This window comes from Lytechinus pictus, chromosome 2 (genome assembly GCF_037042905.1).
Source record: "Lytechinus pictus isolate F3 Inbred chromosome 2, Lp3.0, whole genome shotgun sequence".
Taxonomy (NCBI): Eukaryota; Metazoa; Echinodermata; class Echinoidea; order Temnopleuroida; family Toxopneustidae; genus Lytechinus; species Lytechinus pictus.
In genome coordinates this window covers 29,033,654-29,061,299 of record NC_087246.1, presented here as the reverse complement: position 1 = coordinate 29,061,299, position 27,646 = coordinate 29,033,654, and the positions used below count along the sequence as shown (strand labels likewise).

General features: G+C 35.7%; 2 protein-coding genes across 2 annotated transcripts; one reads left to right on the top strand and one right to left on the bottom strand.

Moving 5' to 3' along the window:
• The first annotated feature begins 215 nt into the window (after positions 1 to 215).
• On the top strand, positions 216 to 6,119 carry LOC129273095 (aspartate beta-hydroxylase domain-containing protein 2-like). Its single transcript, XM_064115034.1, has 4 exons — positions 216 to 726; positions 1,012 to 1,201; positions 2,496 to 3,162; positions 3,621 to 6,119. The coding sequence occupies exons 2-4, from the start codon at positions 1,058 to 1,060 to the stop codon at positions 3,845 to 3,847; spliced, it is 1,038 nt and encodes a 345-aa protein (XP_063971104.1). The 5' UTR covers positions 216 to 726; positions 1,012 to 1,057; the 3' UTR covers positions 3,848 to 6,119.
• Positions 6,120 to 7,644: 1,525 nt separating this feature from the next.
• On the bottom strand, positions 7,645 to 16,757 carry LOC129273084 (uncharacterized). Its single transcript, XM_064115023.1, has 8 exons — positions 16,651 to 16,757; positions 15,963 to 16,048; positions 15,331 to 15,476; positions 14,258 to 14,589; positions 12,443 to 12,673; positions 11,776 to 11,877; positions 9,193 to 9,328; positions 7,645 to 8,766 (listed from the first exon to the last, which is right to left on the bottom strand). Exons 1-8 carry the CDS (start codon positions 16,715 to 16,717, stop codon positions 8,622 to 8,624), a joined length of 1,245 nt encoding a protein of 414 aa, XP_063971093.1. The 5' UTR covers positions 16,718 to 16,757; the 3' UTR covers positions 7,645 to 8,621.
• Between the last annotated feature and the right edge of the window lie 10,889 nt (positions 16,758 to 27,646).

The window sequence follows — 27,646 nt, the reverse complement described above, 5'->3', positions numbered from 1 at the left end:
AGTTTTAGGGAATTTCCCTATTTTAGCCTTATCTTGCTTCTAGATCTACAGTAACTTTCATTATTTTTAGCATATCTCATGATACCTATCATGATAATATCAATTAAATATATTATTAGTATTTGCTCAAGATACTGAATAAAATTTAATAAATCAATAATTTGTCTCTAGACTTAAATAAATTAAAAATGACGAATAAGTTCAATAACAAGCTTAGTTTAAATAGACTATCTACGAAAGCGCTGCGAGCTGCTGAGCTGAGGAAAACAAAATACCAATACACGTACACGTTGTAAACCACTGCACTATTACACTGCATTGCAAGGAAGCCTTTCTCGATTCTTGCATTGCAATATTGGTTGTCCTGCTGAGCTGAACGACCTGTCGGCTTCACTCTGATTGGAATGGAAGTGAAGTATAAGAATTTTTTTAATGAATCTCCTGCAAAAAACGATTATCCTATCCTGTCTACCACTACCAGTCATATGCCTGGCTGTACTGAATACTGCTAAGTGCTATGCCACTCGACACTGACTTTTTTTACACGAGTCATGAGACATGATGCTGAACTTAGGTGAATGGTAATAAAATCCTAACCTTGTTCATTGAATGAGTGAGTGAATGCTGTCCTGAAGTGAACCGTTGATGATACACGATGCTGGGTCGCCGTGCTCATCAAGGCATCTGGCCTGGTCGGTCTTGATTGATCTACTGTTCAAAAGAAAAGTGCGTATAAAATTCATTTGTTTGAAACTTGAAAGTTAACTTCAATATAGGTGGGGCTACAAAACAGGTACTTTCCATTCCAATAATTAAATTATTATAAGAATCAATATTTGTCGGCGATGACTTTCATTGTTGGATTGCCATCTAATAATAATATGTCTATGAGTATGATGATCTTGACTCCTTTTTTGGCATGCCTTTTTTTTTTTGAGGGGGGGGGGTCAAAGTGGATTTGACTTTAAAACTTCACCATTCTTCTTTTCTTATTTTTGGTTTTGCTTTCAGGAAAATTATTTTAAGACCAAGGCAGGTTTGCTTCCCCTGACGGAACATGGATCTAAACGAAGAGGAGGGTGATTCTACATGGGAGTTTTATTCCCAGCATGTACTGACCACCGCAGCAGGACTTTTGTTGCTTTTATACATCTTCATCAAAGGAAGGAAAGCAGAGACATCAGAACAGGATGCAAAGAAAGTAAGCAATAATAGCTTTGATAAGTTCTGCACTTGATTTACCAGTGAATAATTTTCACCAGGTTCCCAGGTAATGCTTGTAGGCAGTGGCGGACCATGACCCGGAGGAGACAATGATTGGAGGGGCACTGTATTGTTTGTGAACAATGTTGTGCCCCTCCAATGCTTTGTCTCCTCCGGGTCACGGTCCGCCACTGCTTGTAGGGGTCTCATATATTTTTCTGACGCATAGTCTACTCCAGTTTGTGATTGTACAAGTGTTAAGTAGGCCAGTTAATGCCCATTAAACACTTTGCAAGGCAGGGGCGGATCCAAGATTTCCCAAAAGGGGGAGGCACGTTTTCCCGAGGAAAAATTTGACAAGCAAAAAAAAAAGAAGAAAAACCCCCAAAAGACGCAAATGTTTTTAACCAAAAATTAAGGGTATTTCGTCCACGAAAAAATATGACAAGCAAAAAAGAAAAAGGGTCTTCACTTTCAAAAGGGGGGCCCACATTTTTACATTACAAATTTTTAATTGTGCCTCTCAAAAGGGGGGGGGGGCATGGGCTGGCTGTGCCCCCCCCCCTGGATCCACCAGTGTTGCTTTTTTTTTTTTTTAGCAAGGTCTGATATATCTCTCAAAATAATTTAGTGACTGATGGTTTCAGTAGCAGTTGCTGATGTTATGTAGATTTTATGACTCCAGTCACTGGCGGATCAAGGGGGGGGGGGGGGCAGAGCCCGTCTGTGCCCCCCTTTTGAGAGGCACAATTAAAATTTGTAATGTAAAAATGCAGTGAAAACCAAAGTGTGCCCACCCTTTTGAAAGTGAAGACCTTTTTTTTTTTTTTTTTTTTTTTTTTGGTTAGAACCATTTTTTTTGCTTGTCAAATGTTTTCCTCTGGAAAATGTGCCCCCCCTTTCAAAAAATCTTGGATCCGCTCCAAGTGTCATATGTTACAAACTTGTGTGCATCGAGAGTGAGATGATGCTTTGTGTATTACCAATATATTGGTGAAATGAAAACAATTTATCCTGATATAAATGAAATTTATGTTTTTTCCCCTAGATTTCATGAATACTAGTAGGCCTATATTTTTTTATTGAAAGAATACAAATTACAAATTATTTTGCATGCAGTAAAATGAATAATTTCATAGAATAGAACTAACTTTGATGCGAAAACATACGGTTGCAAAATGTTTTAGCACACTTGCTCCTTTTGACAAATAGCATTCTCTTCATGTGCTGTTTTCTATTTAAAAACAAAATACTGTTATGTCTATGTTAGTAATTTCTAAATTGTTGTTTAGGCAGATGAAGTATCAAAGCCCGATGTATTGGGAGACTACGCTCAATGTCATCAACCAGACTGTGTCAGATGTAAACCAAGGAAAGACAATCACCTGCTGTGGAACGAAAGACTTGGAGAGTTTTTGGAGAAGCAATGCTCGGAGAACCAACTCTTCCTTAAAGATTTATGCGCAAGCTTTCGACAAGACACGCTAGGAGGATGTATGGATGGTGTATCTGACAAAGCTGACATTGAGGAGAAAACGATAAAGCTTCAAAATCCAATGGTTTACTCCTATCCCATACTTCAAGGCTACCCATGGTATGACATTGAGGCTGTATCTAGCAAAGCGCATAGGAGTGACGTTCATATATTAAAAGACAAGTTTGGAGTCATCAAACAGGAGTTTGAAAGCATTTATGCAAGATATTTGGAAGGTGACAGCAGCGGGTGGTCTGTGAATAATGTACCCTCTGGGTCGTGGAATGTCTTCCATCTGTTTAACCAAGGCAGAAGGATAGAGGATAACTGCTTGAAATGTGCAAGGACTGTGAAAGTATTAGAGAAGTTGGAGACCTTCATGCAGGGAGTGTCATTTGGATACGCCTGCTTCTCTGTTCTACAGCCAGGTTCCCACATATCCCCTCACTACGGACCATGTAATATCCGCCTTAGGTGTCATTTAGGTACTATTACACCCTAAAATCTTATTTCATTTTATTTTTTTATGGTTTTAGGGTTTTTGGAAGTGCAATCCCATGGTTTTAAGACAGGAAAAATATCTCCTCATTCTCATGTAGCACAAGAAGTGGTCACCAGTCATACTTAGCATTGTGCATAACTAAACTTTATGAAATGCCCCTGGTTATTTGATAGAGTGCTTTGATTATAAGGTTTTATTATGTTGAGGTTCCACAGGATAGCAACATCTTCTTGCCCTTTGTCGACCAGCCTAGAAAGTAATTGTAACAACATTGGAGGAATAGGAATGTAAGTGAAGTATCTTGTCATTTTTTTTTCAATATAATCATGTAATACAAGTTGGATTACATATTAATTATCATATATTTGTATTTGCAATTGTCTGATTGTAGCCGAAATAATAACAACTTTTGAACATGTTTTGTTTTTCCCATCTGTACAGGCATTCAGATCCCAGATAATTGCTCATTGACAGTGGCTGGTGAATGCAAGCAATGGAAAGAAGAGGATTGTCTCTTGTTTGATGACTCCTTTTTACATGAAGCAGTCAATGCAAATGAAGGATCAGTGAACGGTATTGATGGGTCAAGGGTCATTCTAATGGTTGACCTTTGGCACCCTGACCTCAGTGATTTAGAAAAGGAAGCTTTCAGAGATGTCTTCTGCTGAACTTTGTTGATGCCAAAGAGGACTGAAATAATAATATTAATAACATTGACAAATATCCTGGCCAAGGATCGACCTGGAAGCTGTTTCAGAAAGATAAACATTTTCAAATTGTGCTTCAATAATTGTATTGATGTTTTATCAATTTATTCCTGGTTATTTATCTTGTATACCTCAAATACAATGAGGAGATACTAATAAATAAGAGCTATAAATACTAAAAAAAGATTTTCTTAATTATTTTTTGTCAGTTTTTCACCGAAAATGTGCTTAGATGCTTTTTGGTATTTTGCTAGTGTTGAAAGCAAGTTTGTGGTGGACAGGCCAATTGATACTTCATAAAGTGAAATAAAAACAGGCGCAAGTCATCTGCGGGGACCTCTAGGTAGTACAAATTGTCCCCCTCAAGTTACACACAAGGCTTGCCCAGGCTGACACTTTCATACATTACATATTCTGAATTATACAATGACATGCCATATACTACTTATGTATCTTCCATAAAAAAATGACACCAAGAATTATTGATGATTTATCCTATCTTAATCGTAAACAATTATAATTGACAAATGACATATTGTACCTCAGTTCTTAGAAATGCCTAATACCATTTAGTCTCTATGCATGTGGAAAGGTTGACTTATAATTGAAAGCTCCCACATGTTGTTCTAAAATGGACCAAACATATTTATAAACATTATTCAGGGTATTCTCAGGTATGCTGTACAGGTATATATTTTCCGAAGGAATTACCTTCCCCCTCAATGTATATGGTTTTAAATCCCCTCTCTCATACCCCAGTATAAAAATCATGGGGAGTTTTATGGTGATATACTAAAGGTTGATTAATATCTGATTTATATTCTTTTAATACTACAAAGGGAAATTACAAAAGTAAAAATTGTGACAAGATAGAGAAACGACCCAAACAGGTCTATGGTAATATGCTAAAGAAGAATCTGAAAATTGTTCCATTCAGTAGTGTCCCATTACATTTTAATGCCTATTAGAAGTAAAGTACGAAGGCTCTGGGAAACTGATTGTGTTTATGAACACAGATTTATCATATTATAGTAGGGGTTTTCAAATACGACCCTTCTTGAGCTCATGTAGGGTTAAGGGAATACAATCTTTTGCCTCCCCTCCCCCTTCTTGAGACTATGCCATGGGTAATTCAGTACATGCATTGTTTAGAATATATGACCAAGCTCAGCATTTTCAGCTACATGTATCACACAACTATCAAAGGGCATTCTTGCCTGAAATTGGACAAACTACTTGTGATATATTTTGTGCTAACTTTTTTATAGGAATTCAAATTTTCCCTTTTTGTAGCAAAGCAACTATCTAGATTTTTATTGAATTTAAATGGTGGTAATCTTGGTTGCTAAGTTTGCCCGAACTATATCTGAACAGGCTTTAGGAAAGTGAGACCCATTAAAAAAAAAAAGGGGGGGGGTATGATTAACTGACACACAAAGTAAACAGTAATTGCACAAAAATCATAAGTAGATCTCATTCTGAAGAGTTGCAATAAACGCGGATTTATTTCACATCAAAATCAGAAAATATGGTATAAAATTTGCAATATAAACTGTTATGTAAAATGACACAAATTTCTTATATAAAAGATAACAGTAATTATGATAGTACATTATGAACTGTTAACGACACTTGAACTTGCATCTCTATTTTGTTTACACAGTGTGTCACAGAAAAAAATTGAGAATTATTCATATTTCATCAGATGTGATTAACTAATGATATTTCACTGTAAACCTTATTTAGTTTCACTTCTTTCATCTGATGCAACTCACATGACACATACTACTCATGAGTAACATTCTTTTAAGAAAGCACATAAAAAATCATTTGGCTGATGGTATCTGAAAATCACAAACAAACAACAATGTTCTATTTTCTTGAAATAATGATACTTTCACAAGCTGACCTTTGGACAAACTCACCACCTCTTTTTGTTGTCAATCAACCTCACATCAATTCCTTTGGGAACCATGATATTGCTATGTTAGGCAATCAGAGAAAAATGCATGTATTTAATGAAATTAAACAAATGCTTGTATTTGGAGAAAAAAAAGTAGAACTTTGTTATCCTTGTTTATTTTCTTTGAATGAAAGGGCACATGTGGAACTTCTGAGACGTGATTTTTTTAAAAAATTTAGATACCATCCACCAAATGACTATGGTATCCTTTCTTTAAATTGTTTTACTCACTGATGTGTGGTTGAAGCATCATATGAGTTGCAACAAATTTTTAAAAAAGGGACACTGCTTTACAATCATGTCATCAATTCATGACATCTGTGATTACTAATGTTACGTTAAAACACAATTCTCTGTTTATTTTTTTTACTGGGACACAATGTACATTATATACTTCTTAAATTCTTTTAATCATACAATATTTTTTTTAATTGACAAGAAAAATATAATGTATGCATGTATTGATCTCTCTTAAGTTGTTAATAAATGGGTGTATATGTTGCTTGCACAATGAACCACAATCCCATGCAATATACCTAGAATTCTATTTCTTAATATTTTCTTAATTTAATTTTCTTTCCATGTGAGCCATAATTCATATTATTGGAGACTCTATATTATTAAAATACAAGGTAAATTAGGATTTTTAAGGTTAATAAAATAAGCCCTCAAACCCACAAAGTTCAGAGATAAGAAAGGCATTCTAAATTGTGCGTTTAACATCAAAACCAGCACCAAGAATGAACTTTAAATCATATACTAGAAGTGGATTTACAAATGTGAAAAAAAAAACCATATCAATTCACTTTGATAGTCTTGAATAGTCATTGTATAAAAGCAAAGCTTACAAAAACAGGAATTGCACTACCGAAGTTTGCATTGGTACAAGTGTAATGCATGTTTGATATTTTTTAATTCTACATCCCCTAGCATTTTTTATTTCACTGTTTCATAACTTTAAGTTGAAAAAATTGGTTTTAATGAAAGAGTTCAGGTAATCTGTGTCAGGAATTTATTTTGTAGTTATCTGTCAATTATGAGTTATAAACCAATTGGCCCGAATTCACAAAGGTGGTTTTGAAAACCCACGGTTGAGGCCATGGTTTATGCAGATTTCCTGTATAAATTACGCTTAATTTAGCGCGTATCGGGCGCGTGTATAAAAGATGTCCAATGCTGATGCGCGCTTTTGTCACAGTGCGCCATATTGATGCCTGTTACCATGGTTAGATACGCTATTTTATTCATGAGTCCACTGTTTGAAGAGTGAACTCATTAATAAAAACAGTAGACTCATGAATAAAATAGCGTGGATATCCACGGCAACAGGCGTCAATTTGGCGCACTGTGACAAAAGCGCGCATCAGCATTGGAATCTTTTATACACGCGCCCGATACGCGCTAAATTAAGCGTAATTTATACAGGAAATCTGCATAAACCATGGACTCAACCGTGAGTTTTCAAAACCACCTTTGTGAATTTGGGCCATAATGTTTCTGTTAACCACCTACAGTTGGCAGATGTGGTAAGCAGGGACAACATCAGCAGAAGATCATTATTGAATTACAGTATAGAGGTACTTTATAAATAGTTCTGTGAGATAAATAGATGTACATGTATGTGGAATGGAGTGAAATATACAACCCTATTTTTAATAAATATGTCAATGTATTTGGAATGAAATGTACTTGTACCATTGTGAAATTATTTTGATAAGTTTTATCATTAAATAATAAAAAGTTCTCTATAATACATTCTTCTTGTTTTGACCTGTGAACATCTGCATATTTGTTAAATGGTATGCAAGTTCAAACAGCTATTTTACAATCGGTTTAAAAACCTTCTGGAAATTAACCACCAATGCTCTTCGCACTACACAACATATCTTTATGTGAAAAAACCCAAAATAGCAAAATATACAAAACTACTCTATTATCTATTGCACTTCAACAGACCAAGATACCAGATACTGAGGAATATATAAATCAGGAATATATATATAATAGCTTATAGGTTGATATAATTTGAACAAGTTATAACCAAGAAATTATTCCAAGACTACATTTCAATTTTTTAAATCTTTTTTCATATTATTTATACAAAACGCACTATTTAATCGGTGCATTTATGCAGTAACTAATCTAAGCAAAATTACAGGCAAGCTAAATGTTGCAAATGGCTAAGAATTTCTGAGAAAGTGATGATTGAAAGTCTTACAAAGGAATATCAACATGGATAAGAAATTCCATCTGTATGTATATTTATTGCCTTCTTTATGACTGGAAAATATTGAATACATGGTTTATATGATCTGATTATGATTTATAATGATATTGTTGGATTCTTGCAGTATAGTTGCAGTACTAGCATAAGTGCAATATTGCAAATGAATTTAGTTAAATTCACATGAAAAAAGACAAAAACTGAGATGAAGGCAGAATATGAAAGACATTCTTAATGTAAAGATATATCTGCATTTTCAATTACAGACGTTGATAAGGCTGTATTTTCTTTTATTGTTAGTTTATGAATTCATGTAAATTACCTACAAATTATCTGCAAATAAGAATTCATAATAACTCTATCAAACTGCCCCTTCCAAAATCTCAAAAATTGTTGCCCGCTACTCAAGGGTGATTGCTGCGCTGCAAGTGTGTGGGAAATCTGGCCACCCCTGTTTTCAGGGACAAAACTGGATTCAAAACTTTGGATTTAGTACTACTTCCAATCCCCCCCCCCTATCAGCCTACTTTATCTTGTTCCCTTCTTATCTAGCTCACATCCTCCGCTTCAAGTTTAGTCATTTCCTGGGAGAGCAGGTACGTCATCCGGAGTGCATTCTGGGATTCTTCGGAACCCACCTGCTCCAGTGCAATCTCTGCTGATTTTCTCACATCTGATATCACATCGCTCCTCCTGTGGTGGATAAGTCGAGAATGGAATATTTCTTTATAGAGGTTCCAAGAGAGGAGATGCCAATGATAAACAAAACAAAACAAAAAAGTTCCACCCCACACAGAATTTGAGAAAGAGAGAGAGAGAGAAGGGAGGAAGGGGGGGGGGGACTAGTAATGGGTTTGGAAAAATTCAGGGCTGTAACTAGTGGAGTTTCCCTTGAAAAGTAAATACCCTACTAATAGGAAATGGTAAACAGTTATGTACTTTTTAGGGGGGCAGGGGGCGTTTGCTTGCCAGACATGCCAGGAGGCACTGTCATCCCATTCTATCTTGAAATTATTATTTTTTTAATAATTCAATCATACACTGCTGCATGAATGAGAAGAGAAAGTAAATGAATTCAAAGAGATAATCCGTCTGTAAACTTTGACATAAGGTACTGACCATCTTTCAACCAACTTGGGCACTGAAGACTTGGCTTTGAGATGACCAAGGGATAAACATGTTGCCTCTCTCACCAAACGATCTTCATCCGTCAGTTTAGAGATCAGCTTAGTCACGACCCGTTTGCTTCTCACCTCTGTATTCAGAGCGGTGGAATAGAGAAGGGAGTAAACAAAAGTTTAAATCCGAAAATTATGTTTAAAACACATGTAAAAGAGCTGCATGATTCTATTTAATATCAGAGCCACTTACTTCAAGATAACTCAATATATGTCTTCCCCATAATTTCAATAAATGTTTACATACTGTTTCCATGAGCAGACTAAGCATGGTGTATAGGATCGTGAACAAACTTGTCACAATACATCAAGGTCAAATATTATTCAAATGTGATTATTTAAAACAAGGCAAACGCCAAGCGTTGTCTCGCCTGCATATTGCAGTCATGAAGAGACTGCATGTCAAATCTAAAGGGTAACATTTAAGAAACCTTGACAGCTTTTCTATTGTACCATTGGCAAATTTGTGTGAATATTATAAATGGTGCCAAGAACTATAGCTCATTAAATAAATAACAGTTTTCAAAGAATAAACAAGTAAAATACAAAATCTGGTTCAGGTATAGAGAGTACTGAGTTCTGAAGTAAAATGTTAGTGTTAAAAAGTATAAAATGATAAAGTTCATGTCACTAGAGGAACAAAGTAGTGTGAAAGTTCATTGACCTTTGACCTTAATAAAATTCAACTCACATTCGAACCTGACCTGCACCTTCAAGAGATGGACCTCTGTTACGAGTTTGGCGATCCCACCTCGAAGCTATAGAAAGTTATTGTGTGTACAAAATAGCACAGTGCCAGTCATGGAAAGTTCATTGACCTTTGACCTTAATCAAATTCAACTCACATTTGAACTTGACCTGCACCTTCAAGAGATGGACCTCTTGTATGAATTTGGCAATCCTACCTCGAAGATATAAAAATTTATTATGTGTACAACACAGCACAGTGCCAGTCATGGAAAGTTCATTGACCTTTGACCTTCATCAAATTCAACTCACATTCGAACTTGACCTGCACCTTCAAAAGATGGACCTCTTGTATGAATTTGGCAATCCTACCTCAAAGATATAGAAAATTATTGTGTGTACAGCACAGCACAGTGCCAGTCATGGAAAGTTCATTGACCTTTGACCTTATTCAAATTCGGCTCACATTTGAACTTGACCTGCACCTTCAAGAGATGGACCTCTGTTATGAATTTGGCGATCTCACCTCGAAGCTATAGAAAGTTATTGTGTGTACAACACAGCACAGTGCCAGTCATGGAAAGTTCATTGACCTTTGACCTTATTCACATTAGACTAATATTCGAACTTGACCTGTGCCTTCAGGAGATGGACCTCTGGTATGAATTTGGCGATCCCAACTCGAAGCTATAGAAAGTTATTGTGTGTACAACACAGCACAGTGCCAGTCATGGAAAGTTCATTGACCTTTGACCTTATTCACATTCGACTAATATTCGAACTTGACCTATGCCTTCAGGAGATGGACCTCTGGTATGAATTTGGCGATCCCAACTCAAAGCTATAGAAAGTTATTGTGTGTACAACACAGCACAGTGCCAGTCATGGAAAGTTCATTGACCTTTGACCTTATTCACATTTCGACTCATATTCGAACTTGACCTGTGCCTTCAGGAGATGGACCTCTGGTATGAATTTGGTGATCCCACCTCGAAGATATACAAAGTTATTATGTGTACAACATAGCACAGTGCCAGTCATGGAAAGTTCATTGACCTTTGACCTTATTCAAATTCGATTCATATTCAAACTTGACCTGTGCCTTCAGGAGATGGACCTCTGGTATGAATTTGGTGATCCCACCTCGAAGCTATAGAAAGTTATTGGGTGTACAACCCCGGGGGGGCCACTTACATTGACGAGTGGATACCATGCGCGACCAAAAAAACACGTAAAAAGGATGTCCTTTTCACGATAGGGCACGTTACGTACGTAACGTGATAAGGGTATATCAAAAACACAAAAATAATGAAAAAAGGGTGTCTATTTCGCTAGGAAAATTACGTGTTTAGGGTCGAATTTGCGGGAATGATAAAACAAAATTAAAATGTTTTATAAAGGATGTCCATTTTGCCCCAACACTTCGTGTTTAGAGTCCGATTTGCGCAAAGTGTAGAAGGTGGGGTCGTACTAAACCAAAATAAGGTAAAGCCGACGACCGAAGGACCCGTAACAATAAAACATTCCTGTACTTGTTTAGGGGTTCATTTCAGGGAATATTTGCCAAGAGTATCGTTTTGTTTCCAATAATTGTTAAGGGTAGGGTTTCACACGCCAATACTTGTTAAGGGGTGCATTTTCAGAATATGGAAATTACGTGTTTAGGGTGCTTTTCGAGACCCCATGGTCGCGCATGGTATCCACTCGTGAATGGAAGTGGCCCCCCCCGGGTGTACAACGCAATTGTTGACGACGACGACGACGCCGGAAATAGTGATACCTATGTCTCGCTCCGCTACGCAGGCGAGACAAAAACTGAGATACCTCTTCATCCTACCTGTCTTTCCTAAAGCAATGGCTGCTACAGCTCTCATATTAGCATCCTTGTCATCAAGTAAAGAGAGAAGAGATGTTATCACCGGTGCAGTACGGAACTGACCTGGTAAAGGAAAGGGTGAAATGAATCATAATGTTAAGTATCAGTTTTTCTTGAAAAGTAATCCTTTCAGCAAACCCTATATTTTCCCTATATAACCTGATTTTCAGCATGCATTCCATAATCTATAAAATGTCATACGGTGTCCATCCAATTTGCTATTGTGAATAAAACAAGTATTAAGGTATGTTGGAAAAGGAATCCAGGTGTTTTGAATGTAGCATCAAGGAAGCCGAAAGAGTGGAAAGCCCATCCCTCGCAAGAGAGGGCTCCGCTTCAACTTGTCACACAAGTGGGAACCGGCAATTAAAAAGATTCCTAGCCATCTTTCGCGAGCTGGATGTAGTCCTGTGCACACAGAAGCTGCAAAATCTCAAACAATATAAGGGCCTCCCCTTCATTGCAATTGTCATTTGCCCATAGATGCCATGTGATAATTTGCGAAAAAGTCGCAACAGTGAGTTGTTATTTGTTACGGAGCAAGCATGAATCTTTACTTATCATGCATGTACTATTAATTTTTGCAGGTAAACGACAATGAAGCATATTATGACTGAGATTCACATACCAAGGTTCTGGACAGCATCAAGTCTGACAGTACTCTTCATGTTAAAGACTCCTCTCATAGCGATAGTCCCCTTGGCGTAATCCATGAGACGTAGGAAGAATCGATCAGGACCCCAGGATGCGTCTCCACAGAAATCATCGTACATCTTCTTTGATACAGTCTTTTTAAGCTCCAGGACATCTCCATACAGGATATTGATGATCCATTGGGTATTGCTGGATGTAATTTGATCTAGCAACACAAGACACCAGAATCAATTTAGATCTTAGAGTTATGTTTTTAAAGTAAATTTATATGTAGAACACTTAAATCTATGTATTGACAATATCACACTTATAACCTTGAAAATCTACAGGAAGAATAGTCTTGAAATTTGTGGAAATTCAAATTTTACCCAACTTTACTTTAGCTGGACTTTTCATCAGGTTTTCATCATCGTTGGGAGGGGGATTCAAGTGACTGTAGGTCTGAAATAATAATTTCCACTGACAATAAAAACAAAGCAAAGTGAACCAAACCACAAATTTGACGTAATCACTTGGATTTATAAAGGCTTTATATTACAGCCACAAGAGCCAGGAGCCTAAGTCACATTATGTACAGCTGTGATTGTAATACAGATTACATTATATTAAATAGTTTGTTCATTTTTGTTCCATATAATCAAATAACAAGCAATAAGTATTGGGTGTTTACACTAATGGATGCATTCTGCATGTTAAATCAATACTATTATTAATGCTCTGGTTATTCCAGAACATTTATTGTCATTCTGAGTCACATTTCTGAAATGTGACCTCCACATTTCTTGTGGATGTGTCATGGAAGGTGTAGTGGTTCATTCACTTGACTCTTAAACCAACGGTGGAGGGTTCGAATCCCATCCGGCGCTAATGTCCTTTGGCAAGGCACTTATCCACATTTGTCAGTCTCCACCCAGGTGTCAAATGGGTACCCGGTAGGATGTGAAAGTAATTATGATAACATTGGCATGTGTGCACTGATAAAAGGTTGCCTGGCCAGGATACTCCCCAGGGAGTGGAGATGGTGCACTTCATGTGTGGAACAGTGATGGATCCTATGACCAGGGTAATAATAGTCACAATGTAAAGCACTTATAAACCAATGTATAAAGCGCTATATAATTATAAATGTAACTATTATTATCAAAATACATTATTAAAACAATTGACCCCCACGGTCAGCTATTAGAAGGCCAATCAAACTTCACGATTTGTACTAATGAAAAAAAAGGAAACCGAATATTGAAAATTTTAAAGAAAATTAAAATGACTGTTTGAAAAATGAGATTACTAATTCCATGGGAATTGCAAACTGTCAACTTCTTGATTAGGGAAGTGGTTAGGACAACCCTTCTATTTGTCATTTTTATCAGGACTTTGTGGTTTTGCCTTTTCCATGGGAATGGTGATTAGATTACAAGATTTGTTTTTGTTATATGCCCTCATAAATGAAAAATATTCTGAATATAAGATATGTTTATTTTGTGTATTGGAATAGGAGCACAAGTGGTTGTCTGTCTGTACACTTCCTAACAACGATCTTTTTGACGAATATGAAATCCCCCACCTATATGTACAGAATAATAGATCTAGTGATTACTACTTATTACAACATAAAAATATTAATTTTCTTTATATATTTTGGCTGGTTTCGTTTAACTTTCATCAATCTGCTTCTGTGATTTTCTCCTTTTTTCAAACAACTTACAAAAAAGATGCTAACTTTAAAAAATCTTTCAAAAAAAGAGAAAAAATTTACTTTAAAAATAACTTTCCAATAGAAAAAACTGACCATTGATCTGTTCTTCATAGACATCCAGGAAAGCTTCCCTGAATTTGATCCATGTGACTTCTTTTGCACTGCCAAAGTTCTCCTCCCAGAAATCAATCTGCTCTACGTCATCTTTCACGCTGTTCCATCGTTTGTAGAAAGCTCGTTGGGATGAACCACCACCCTCGAGATTACCTTCGATATCTCCAGCTTGGGGCTTGTCACGTTGCGAGACTGCTTCTATCTCCCGCTTCATGGATGAAATGAGGACAGGCAGGGATTGGGTGGGGTACTCGGAGGAGTCCTCGGATGGTATGAAGAACACCCAGTTCAGTTTGGCCAATATCAGCCTCCTGGAAGAAAAGATGAATTATTACGTGATTAATATGACGTTGCTGATTAAAAAACAAACGAGCAGTAAACATGAAAAATGTGAATAGGAGATTTTGACCACAAAAGGCCTTGGGTTTTCCTAAAGCTGTGATGCATGACTTTTTCAATTCAATTCAAATAAACATTTATTTTCTTCCATTTCATTACATTTTTCGTAAACATTAATTCATACAAAAATCAATTTGTTATGAGGAATATAAATATGTACATGTTGGGTTTAAAGAAGACTGGGGACCATTTTGTACTTCAAGATAAACCTTAATATTTTTCTTGTTGGTGGGAGTCAATTTCCTATTAACCTATTTAGATGTGCATTAAATCATTGATTATGATCTTTTTATCTATTTTTTTTAATATTGCACAAGTACTTTTATATATGTGTATAACATCTTACATCTTTTTTTAGTAAGTTTTGTTGTACTTTCAGGAAGAACAGAGCCATTTATATTAACCCGTTGGAGACTGGATAATTTTGCTATAACACATTTTCCATAGACTCCAGCCTACATATATGTATGCTCAGTCACTAATGGGTTAATGGCTGTGAATAGAGTGATCAATCCACATATTTAGTCAGTATTTATATTACGCAAACATTTTGATTTGTAATTTAGTTTTGATATCACTATGGTAAAAAAACATAACTCTAGTCTTCCACAAAAATGCCTCTTCTTTATATCAAAAATTTCTTTGCAACTTACATGGAGAAGGTGAGATTCTTTTCCAGATCTGGGAATGCTTTGATGGCTACAGGGAAGACAGGTTTATCAGATATATATGCCAGAGAAATTGCATCTTCACATGATTTATCCTGCAGGGAAGCCTCGCTCAAGATCACAAGACAGACCTGTAAACATAAATAAAGCTGTTTTGATAATTCTTGCACCCGTGGTTCGGATAGAAATACACAAATTGGCTGTTTTATGCATATTTTTCAAGCCTGTTTCAATAAGATTTTTTTTTTAATGTAGCAATTGAAGGCTGAACTGATTTTCTAATTTTCTTTTGATAGTACCAATGAATTATTCCATATTCCTGTTTGAAAAACTCTAAAAATATAATACAATGTTGGCATATAAAATCCAAGTATCACTATGATACATACCCAAATATATATATATACAAATGACCAAATAATTTTTGTGTGCCTGTTTGATATTTCACACTTTATATGTTGGGGGACTCAGTCTTAGAGAAATTCATATTAATATAATCAGGATTTCATGAATGAGGGGAAATAGAAATGTCCATAGAAATAGAATGGGGGTGGGATTAATTTCTGCAGAATTTCACCCAGATGTCATTACGAATCATTAGGTACATATTAGTTTACCTTGGCATCGACAAGAGCTTTGCCTTTGCTGGAGGGGGCATCGGTGTTGGGTCTCCACACTCCCAACCCATTTTGTCTTAAATTATCTGTGAAATCCAAAACAGTAATCAGAAGAATTAAGACATTTGTTTTTCTATGCAGGGCACCTCATACTTCCAGGTTCAAGGTGAGGAAAAATAATCATATTGAAAAGGTAATTGTATATAGCAATATCGATACATTCTAGGATTTTCAAACAAATCCAAGGCTAAAACTCAAAACTGAGCAAGTGAATGAAAAGACTTTATCTTTCCTTTTATTTCTCTTCAATTAGGTTTTCATTATTTATAAACACATGTACTAATAACCATGGATATTTATTTTGATTTGATACAATACATGTAGGTATTTAGGGGATTTTAAAACCTTGTTTACACTGTTATAAAGTAACATTACTTTACATAATCTCACAGGGTCTCAGCCCAGTCAGTCAAATATCTATATTTTCAGGGAGTAATTTTGCTTTACAAATATGAATAGCATTTTTGGTCCTAAGAGAAAAGCTCTCAAGTCTCAACTTAGTAATGTACAGTTGTATGTTAAAATATGCTGTACAAAAGACTTTATGTCTGTATGTGTAGCAGTATTTAAAAAGTGTGGAGTAAATTGCGATGTGATACCGGGAAAATTATTCCCTGATTTTGCTTACCAGCTAGAAATTGTGCAAACTTGTTGTCACTTTCATGATAACACACATAGACATCCTCACCTCCCATCTGCAAATATAGGAATAAAAATATAAATTGATAATGATATTGTGCAAGGGCAATGAAATTTCTTTTTAGTGGGAGGAGGGGTGAGGTTCACAAGTTCACAATCTCAGATTGATGAAGTGGTACTGGTACCCATGCTCTTAAAACTAAAAACTTTAAAAGGCCATTAAAAGATTAAGATTGAACAAGAATTTAATAAGATTATAAATATAATAAAATGTACCCCTGTAACTGTATTAACTAGGCTGTATGTCAGTACCGTTCGCTGCCCAATTCTCGCTCACCCTCACAAGCGCGATGCGCACGCTGCTTATTATGATTATCATTTTAAATTCGTCCCAAATTCCTTATTGTTTAGTATACTCGCATAATTAAGCACCCAAGAGGAGACCATTACATGAAAAAACAAAGTGTGGAAAAATAAAATCAATCCCTTAATAAATCATCGTGAAATACTGCTTTAAATGTAAAGTAACCCGATAACTGTTTGAACTTCGATCAACTGTACCGCAACTGCACCAAATTACGGTTTTGTTTCAATCACTTTAAAAACTCCTAAAAACAGTGAAAAATGTTATATTCTTATATGATGAATGAAAATGTGAGAGTCGCAGGTGCAGGAGGTCCTGATATGTCGTCATGACAAATTTTTCTAGAATGAATATTTGTTGTGTGAATGAATTAGCGAGGGCATACCTTGAGATAGCAGCCTGCCCTAACTCCGCTCAACCTGATTGTAGTATGATAATACTTGTAAGAGTATAGGGCCTAAACGGAATTGTCATAATTTTTCAAGTAGACTTTTCTTTAGAATCTGATTTTTTGTGTCATTTCCTCTATTTATATGGTGCTGAACATGAATCCGCTTGTTGCCAGTTTCATAAATGCCTCCTTCCGCCGTTGCCATGGCAACTGATTAATATGTTTTTAAAAAATAACATATTGAGCCTATATGGCATATTACCCTGTCAATTTAAATGGTCCAATCTATCATTTTTAAGCCTTCCAAATTTAATTTCTAGATATAGGCCTATAAAGTCATCAAAGTATTTGCAAAAGATCCATTGCCATGGTAACGGCTTATCTTTCCCGCAGAAAAATACAATTGTCTTGATTGCCTGCAGAGACAGGGCGCCGCTTTTTCCGACGGCGCCGCGCGGACGGCGTCGTAAACATTGAAATCTTAAAACAGGATAAGTTTGTGAAATGTAATCATAAGTTTGAAATACTGGTAGGCCTACAGGTTTTTATAGCTATCATGAGGGAGTCGGTGAAAATCCTATAGTGAGTTTCAGGTCATGTCACGGTCAAAGGTAATTTAAGGTCAATGAACTTTGGCCATGTACATTGGGGGCATTTATTGACTTGCCATCATAAATCAACATTATGGTGGGAAAAGATGAATGGTGGAAAATGACAATGAAAATGCCAAAATCTATATAGGTTTGACCAACTCATTTGAATTAAATATCGAAAACAACAGAGTGTTCTGCATGGATAAGTTCATTTGAATGCATGGTAATGGTATGTTGCCATGGTAACGCCTGATTACTCTACTAATTCAACTCGTGAATTTAATATGAGATGAAAATTAAATGTAAACAATGTAGGAATGTCTGAATTTATTTCAGGTCATAATTCAGTATAGGCCTACCTCATAAGAAACATTCAATAAGAATAGTGGTAATATTTGCTTGTACAACTTTCTAAGAGAAATCAGCTCGATTGATCAGCCTATATTATTATGCTCATTGTTAGCTAGAGCAGATTATAACTGTAATGCATGAATAATAAAGTAAGTCTTAAAAGAGATCGAAAAGAGATCGAGTGTCATATGAATTCTTGAACAATTTTTTTTTGCTTGTCAAATTTTCCAGCCCCTTGCCCCCCCCAAAAAAAAAAAAAAATTTTGGGAGAGATTTCCGCCCCTGATTCGGGGAGAAAAAACGAGACATTTTAAGCACTTCTGTAATGATGTTTTATCTTACAGACCGAGGATGACTTGAAAACAAGACATGAATAATGAAACAAACGGGCAATGCGGGCGCGAAGCGCAGGCTGAATAGTTATTTTGTTCTAAATGAAGGGTACAGGTATTTGTCGGTCCCCCAACTCTCATTTTCGTCTTTTCTTCTTCCTTTTATTTTCCTTCCTCTTAATCTTTTTTTTTTCATTTCATTATTTTCCTCTTCTGTTGTCTTTTTTGCGACGCGTCCATTTTTTCTTCTTTATTCTCTTTTACATTTTCCTCTCTCACTTCTCCTTCGATTTCTTCTCTCCCCCCCCAAAGCCTGTGTGGAGGTAGCAAAAGAAAACTAATGAAAAAAAATGCGGTAACCATACATTTCATTACCTAATTTGCATAAATTATACAAATTTTCAATAAAAAGTGCCTCTTTTTCAAATGATTCTGGATAATCTAATTTGAATAAAAGTATCAATAAATGTGGTATGTAAATAATAAATAGTAGAAATGTGTCTTAGGGTTTGGGAAAAACATTGGACAAACAAACTTTGTGAAATATGCAAATAATCCCTAATTACCATAATTTATGCATAAAACTGCAAAATGCTCTGAACATTAGAAAAACCGCATTAATAGTAAAACATGTCTTACTCGGGACAATCTTATGATGATGAAAGGAAAAGAAACTATACATCAGAAAACTGTATCTTTGTAATATTCAATATTTGCGTTAAATTCATTTGTTTGTGATATTCAGAGCATAATTTGCATACATTATTCAAATTAGTACTGTATTAAGCTTTTGTGTGATTTTGAATGATTTAAACTTAATAAATAATGATTTATGTGTTAAAAAGGGTTGTTAGAAAGTATTCGGGCACAAGGAATTCACTACATCTATGCAAATGACCATTTATTACCATAAATACATATTAATGAGTTTACTTATATACTAATTCCATGAATAGTGCAAAAAACTTCAATTACCAAAAATTAGGCATTTTACTCAAATGGCAGTACTAACGTGCTATGGATGGAGGAAAAGAAAACATTTATCCATCAATATTGTCGTCTAATTTGCATACATTATGTATGAATTATGCATAAATTGTCATACATTATGCAAATTCGAACACAAAATGGCTAATTTTCGCAGTTTATATCTGATTCCCAATTAACATTGTGGCACAATGAAAACTAACGTTCATTATGACATGAAAGAGAAAAGTAAATACAGATAGAACAGTTTGTTGGGTGTATAACTACGCAACTTTTCATATTATGCTAATCACAGTTGGTATGATTATATAGTTCCAGACAGTATTATTTAATTGCTTGTGTAAACTAAATCGATTCTCTTCTAACATATACATAGGGATTATATTTACAAAAGTTGGTCCCACAGTTAAAGAAACTTTTAGAGTTTTAGAGTTCACGGTCTAAAACTTTTAGAGCTTCCTAAATGCTGCCACAGTTAGCAAAACAAGTTTTTATATTAATTATGAAACCTCCTCTGCTCTTGGTAAAATTAGAGAAAGACGGAAAAGGGCATTATTGCAGTTTTTGTACTTAATTTTATTCTGGTTTCTGTGAATGCGTATTTTGAGCCATGTTTTAGTCAAATGAATTACTCCCCACCCCTTTCTCAATATCAAGAGTTATATAATTTTTATTCGAAATTATCGCTATCATTTCCACTAATCTTTTGACAGAGGACTAAAGGTTGCATTAAAAGACGTCCTGGTACATTGAAGCCTGTACCCTATACTATTTCTTGTTGCTTGTCAAAGTAGCCCAATCACTTTCCTTTGACTATATAAGTCTATTTAAAGTAGCCTTTTAATAACGCCCCTTCTGTAAAAGGGGCGCTTTTGCTGAATATTAAATCAGCTTATATTTTCATTAACGTCCTAAGATAAAGGAGGCATAAAGATTGAATGAAGAGAAATCCTGACAAATTACAGCCTATCCCCATCGAAAAATATATATAAGAAGTTACACGACTAATTATCTTATTAATTACATTTCTGCAAATTCTGCTACACTGTAAAAACCACTTTAATACTCATTGTTCTCTTGGATAAGAAATAGAAGAGCCTACTCTACTGCTTACATTAGCATTTGGAACATCAAAGCCTTTCCCAATGGGAGCCCCCATGGCATTTCTAGTACACGAGCACACATCTAAGTATATTATTGTTCGTAACATAGACATATTCTTTCATTTAGATGGGTATTGGTACATTTTCCACTATCTTCTTGTAATGTAATACTAAATATGAGGTTCCATTGGAAAATGTGCTTTTACTATACATTAGCTAGCCATGGTAAAGTTATTAAAAAGTAAGAGGAATGCTTTTGGCCCCAAAGGGGATTTAAAAAGGGTAGTATGGAAAGGAGTGGGGAACCATGAAGGTATGCTCTGTACCATGAATTTTCTACATGCAACCTGTGAAATGATGCCTCCTATATTTATCTAATATGTAATATAATATGTAGAATTGTGGGGGGGGGGGGGTACTTCGACAGTCACACAATGTTGGATATGTTTCAATGTGCCGGATTTTCTCTACCTGTAACTTGCAGACAGGTAGAGTGTCCCCTCTGTGTTAAAGAAAAATCAATTTAAAAAAAATGGAAGTGACTTTTCCATGTAGAAAAAAAATGACGTTTGTCTCAATTGAGAGTTCCAAAAGGACGCTGGTTCAAACATAGAGTCAAATGCGTAATGAGATGTGATACTTTCGACAGGCAGGCTCCTTTGTGGTATAGGATGTAATTAACTTATAACATGAAATCGACAGAGCAACGTCTCCTCTATCTATTAAACAGAGGTTCGATAAAACTAAAATTTGCTTTATTAGGTGTTAAAGATGCCTTTTTGCCACCGTGGGGGCTACAAAAACATGAAATATTTCAATATAGTCAAAATATAGAAAGAGATGGGGAACCAGCTCCCTTAGAAGTAGGCTTTAATTTGCCAGAATTTCTTATTTACATAGCCTGTGCACTAGAACAATGCCTCCTCCAAGGCACTGTGAACGATTTTTACAGGGGGTGCTAAATTTGAAAAGCAAAAAAGGTTCAATGTAAAATTTTGGTCCCAAGAAATTTAACAAGCAAATAAACAAAAAGGAATGCACTACAAAATGAAGGTTATTTTGGTAACTTTTTTTTTTTCGTTTTGTCACATCTGCCGGAATTCCAGGGGGTGCTGTCTATGGAGGATAATACAGGCAGCAACCCCCCCCCCCCCGGAAAATCTTGCGGGTGCTTCAGCCCCCGGGCCTCTATATAATGTAGATGCTGCCTTTAATAAGTGCCCTTTTCCAGATGAGGGCTTCATTTAGACGATATTCTAAATATATATTGTCAAAACAAAATAAAGGGTTGGGCCGGCAACTTCGACAGGCCACCGTCATCATGGTCATGTACACAAACTTATTTTATGCGATATAAAACAATGCCTTCTATGTTTTTTTTCCAAGAGGAGAACGTAAAGCGGCTTTACTGTGTAGTAGAAATGCATCTTTCTTCCGATTTGGCTCTAAAAATATTTAAATTCAACATAGAGTGGAATCAATAAAGGGGTTTCAGCAGTTAAGAGCTTACGTGTGGCTGTTCTTCAATGTACCACAACTCCTCTACATGTCACTTGTAGAGTATTTTCTCCTTAATCTCTTCCAAGATATCAATACAAACAAAAATAATCTTTTGAGAGTTCTAAAGACAATAAATTCTTTTTGAATACATAAAACCAAAAGGGAAAGGGTATCCTAGGCATGCTCCTGTTGGGTTATAGCCTTTACTGTGCTAGAGCATTATTACAAACTGCAGAACAATATCCCCTCTATGTACTACTAAAATAATAATGATAATAATGAATATTAATATAAAAATATGAATATAATTGTTGCTTTATTATACCCAAAAAACGCCATTTGCCTTGCCGGTGGATTTAAAACACGATATTCTTTTATTTAGTGTCGAAATATGGGGGGAATGGGGTAAATTCGGAGGGCTCCCGTAGGCGTAGGCTGAAATAAACCAAAAACTTTCTTCAGGAAACATGTTGACTAATGTCTCATACATCTGTCTTTTCCAAGTCGATAATACAAGTCAAACTGGTTTTGCAAAGTAGTAGGAATGCCGGGGGAATGCAAATTTGCCACTTCGGGGTCTCCAAAAAGTTAGATATTTTAATACAGTTGAAATATGGATTGAGGTGGGGGAACATTCGTCATGATTCATGTGTTTACATTTTTGAAGTGCCAGAGCTTCATTAAAGCAGTAACCTGCAAAGAAATGTATCCTGTAAATTTTCCAAGAGAAACAAATTAGAAACAAATAAAACAAATGGTGTTTTACCGATACCGAAATGCATTTTGCCCGTATATACCATAGATTACGGCGTGGCAGACACACCAACAAAAGCGATACGAGAAGCTGATGCAAGCTATTGTGTTGGGATTGTGTTATCTCAAATGACATACCATTGATCGCTTTATTGTCGGATTCGTTAGTGTGACTGGATATAGAGGTTTGTTTTGGTCTCGTTTTAGCGCAATATCACGTAATACATTTTGACATATTTTCCCTCTTTCTTAGCAAATTAATACACTAATACTGTCATGGAGCATATCGATGTTTTCGCTAATATATTATCTTTCATGTAGAATATTGATATTGTGCATTAATTGCTGTTATTTATAAAACAGTTCAGGATTCATGAAAAAATACTCTGTTTTAAATCATAATTTGCATAATTCATGTAAATTAAGTAATAACAAACAAGGATATCCCATTCATTTTATGACAATCTTCTTCCCTTTCTTAGCCTAAGTCTTTATTTCCAATTTTAGGGCAGTTCTGGTTAAATATATATTCTTAAATACTTGTTTTCACTATATCGACATAATATGCAAATTTATGCAAATTACTTGCTTATTTGCATAGATACAGCGTGTCTCTTTGGATGAATCTTTTTCTTTTGACTCAAGGAACATTTGTGCCAAGTGGGACATTTGTACAACCTCTTAACAAGTCTACTAATGCTAACAAGTGGAATGCCTCTGGCCGTCTCACCTGCATCACGCGATTCAATATAGCAGCAGTGCTGATTTTGAAAACTACTATAACTCGCACAAGATGTTCAGTGATACTTGGTTACTCTTATTTCCACGTTTTATGAACTAGACCAATACACTTATAGAGATATGATGGCAATTCAACAAATACCCCCAACGTGGCCAAAGTTCTTTGACCTTACATGACCTTTGACCTTGATCATGTGACCTGAAACTCGCACAGGATGTTCAGTGATACTTGATTACTATTATGTCCAAGTTTTATGAACTAGACCAACACACTTTCAAATTTATGGCTGTAATTCAACAAATACCCCAATTTGACCAAAGTTCATTGACCCTAAATGACCTTTGACCTTGATCATGTGACCTGAAACTTGCACAGGATGTTCAGTAATACTTGATTACTATTATGTCCAAGTTTCATGAATCAGATCCATAAACTTTCAAAGTTATGATGGTAATTCAACAAATACCCCAATTCGGCCAAAGTTCATTGACCCTAAATGACCTTTGACCTTGGTCATGTGACGTGAAACTCATGCAGGATGTTCAGTGATACTTGATTAACCTTATGTATAAGTTTCATGAACTAGGTCCATATATTTTCTAAGTTATGATGACATTTCAAAAACTTAACCTTAGGTTAAGATTTTGATGTTGATTCCCCCAACATGGTCTAAGTTCATTGACCCTAAATGACCTTTGACCTTGGTCATGTGACATGAAACTCAGGCAGGATGTTCAGTAATACTTGATTAACCTTATGGCCAAGTTTCATGAACTAGGTCCATATACTTTCTAAGTTATGCTGTCATTTCAAAAACTTAACCTCAGGTTAAGATTTGGTGTTGACGCCGCCGCCGCCGTCGCCGTCGCCGCCGCCGTCGGAAAAGCGGCGCCTATAGTCTCACTCTGCTATGCAGGTGAGACAAAAAATGAGACTTCGATGTTTATCAATACCGACGTACAAACAACGTGGAGATATAGGGATAGTTTTTTTTTTGTTCTGGGGTGAAGCCCCTCCCCCGGTTCCGCGGCCCCTGGCATGTCTTCTAGGCTATTATCGATCGTAATACTGTTTTTTTTATGTGGTGTATTCATATTTTGATGATTACCAATATTATTTACTCTGAGTATGAAATTGAGGGATAATTTAATTGGAATGAAACAAGGATTTTATACACGTCACCTCAAATAGATGTGTTATTAGGCCTATATGTGATAACTTATGAGCCTAATGATACATATATTTTATGTTAGGCCTATACGCATTATCTGCATGCCTATCTGATTCATATCTATAAATCTAAATAAAATAAATAATTTAAATGAATAAATAAGAAAAAATCTCCCACGAATGGGCCTATATAGGCCTTTGAATTCGGTCAGTAGTTTCCTGATTGATTTGAATAGATGAAACTTTGTCATGTTTCTGGAGATTTCCAGTTGAAACCAATTGGAGGCAACTGGTTCCAGTTGAAACCAATTGGAGGCAACTGGTTCCAGTTGAAACCAATTGGTTTCAACTGGATCCAATTGGGACTTCCAGTTGGAATGAACCTAATTAGTTACAAATTAATTAGCATTCGTACTAACTATTGCTCATGCCAACACAGAAGCATTGTTATATGTCTATAAATACCAATGTAAAGGGCATTGATGAAATGTAGACTCTCATATATATATATATAAATTTACATGAAGGAGCTTCGAATATATGTATTTGTATTTGATGTAATTTGGTAACAGTTAGTGGTGTACTAATTATCTTTTAATCTGTTTTAATTATAATCTATAATATTTATGAACATGGTTTTCACTGGTAAGTATTCGAAACATTTATCTTAAAAAAGTGTGGCACTTGAGAATGAAAAGAAATGGATAGATACATTGTAAATAATGATGAATCACATAAAACATTAATCTGTACACATTGCCAGATAATATGCAAATCAACTGGTTTTCAATTGGATCCAGTTGGATAACTGGAAAATTTCCAATTGGAAACCAATTGGAAGTCATTTCCAGTTACCCAACTGGTTCCAGTTAGGATTTCCAGTTACCCAACTGGTTCCAATTAGAAGTCATTTCCAGTCACCCAACTTTCCAGTTAGAAGTCATTTCCATTTACCCAACTGGTTCCAGTTAGGATTTCCAGTTACCCAACTGGTTGAAGTCATTTCCAGTTACCCAACTTTCCAGTTAGAAGTCATTTCCATTTACCCAACTGGTTCCAGTCAGGATTTCCAGTTACCCAACTGGTTCCAGTTAGAAGTCATTTCCAGTTGGAAGAAATGTCCAGTTACCCAACTGGTTCCAGTTAGGATTTCCAGTTACCCAACTGGTTCCAGTTAGAAGTCATTTCCAGTTGGAAGGAATGTCCAGTTACCCAACTGGTTCCAGTTAGGATTTCCAGTTACCAAACTGGTTCCAGTTAGAAGTCATTTCCAGTTGGAAGAAATGTCCAGTTACCCAACTGGTTCCAGTTAGGATTTCCAGTTACCCAACTGGTTCCAGTTAGAAGTCATTTCCAGTTGGAAGAAATGTCCAGTTACCCAACTGGTTCCAGTTAGGATTTCCAGTTACCCAACTGGTTCCAGTTAGAAGTCATTTCCAGTTGGAAGAAATGTCCAGTTACCCAACTGGTTCCAGTTAGGATTTCCAGTTACCCAACTGGTTCCAGTTACCCAACTGGTTCCAGTTAGTATTTCCAGTTGCCCAACTGGTTCCAGTTAGGATTTCCAGTTACCCAACTGGTTTCAATTGGTTTCAACTGGAAATTGTTAAATTCCAGTTAAAACCAATTGAAACCAGTTGAAACCAATTGAAACCAATTGAAACCAGTTAGAAATCCAACTGGTTTCAATTGGATTTTGGTCCTGGGATATCAATACGACAAGAAAAAGTAGGGGAATAAATAAAGAGTAAACGAAAAAGTAAACAAAAAAGTGGGATACGCGAATACATACTTGATAAATAATGAGTCAAGACTCAAGACAGTGTAAAAGCAACAAATTTGAATTAGAACCTGAAAGAGGATGCAAATAATTATTTCTAATAATAAAAAAATAATAATGGAAATCAATGGTCAATGGCATCAGGGGGCGATGAGCGGAAGGGACGACAAGGGGGGGCACTCAAGTTGGATGAGTGGCGAAAATGATTACTTTGAATGGCGAATGTGCTAAAAGAGCTTTATAGCGTTTTATTCATAAGAATGTAAATTCATCAATATTGATATTTTAAGTTAGTTAACTTAACTATATCAAGCATGTTATTCTATTATATATATTGTTCTTTAAACATTTTTGTTCATGCTGACTCTTTTATCCGCTTCCGATTTTATGTAAGCACCCTTATTATAGCACTGGTTAGGGTCATGGTCTTTATTGACAACAGGAATTTATTTGACCCAGTGGGTGCTCAATCTATACTCTGTTAATGTTGTATTACATTAATTGTTCCAATTTCATATACTTTTCATTTCCGAAATAAATAAATAATAATAATAAACTCATAAAATTCATGAATGGATTAGAATCATATTTATATTATTAGACAATTGAAATCAGTTAAAAGTTTGTCGGGAAAGGTTTTTTTTTAAATATGTATTTTATAAAAAATACGGAATAAAGTTTGGAGGATTAAAAAAAATGATATATAGGCGTAGATCAGTAACAAAAAGTTTGAGGCCCTAAAAATAATTGCACTTGGCGAAAGGAACATTTTATACAGTGTATAGTACTATAAAACTTGTGAACAATACATTTAATCACAACAAAATTACACACTTTCTCACTCAGAAGTGCAAGAAAAAAGAGTTAGACAGTATCAGGCCTTATAAACTACATGTATGAATGAGCGCGCTAAGTGAGC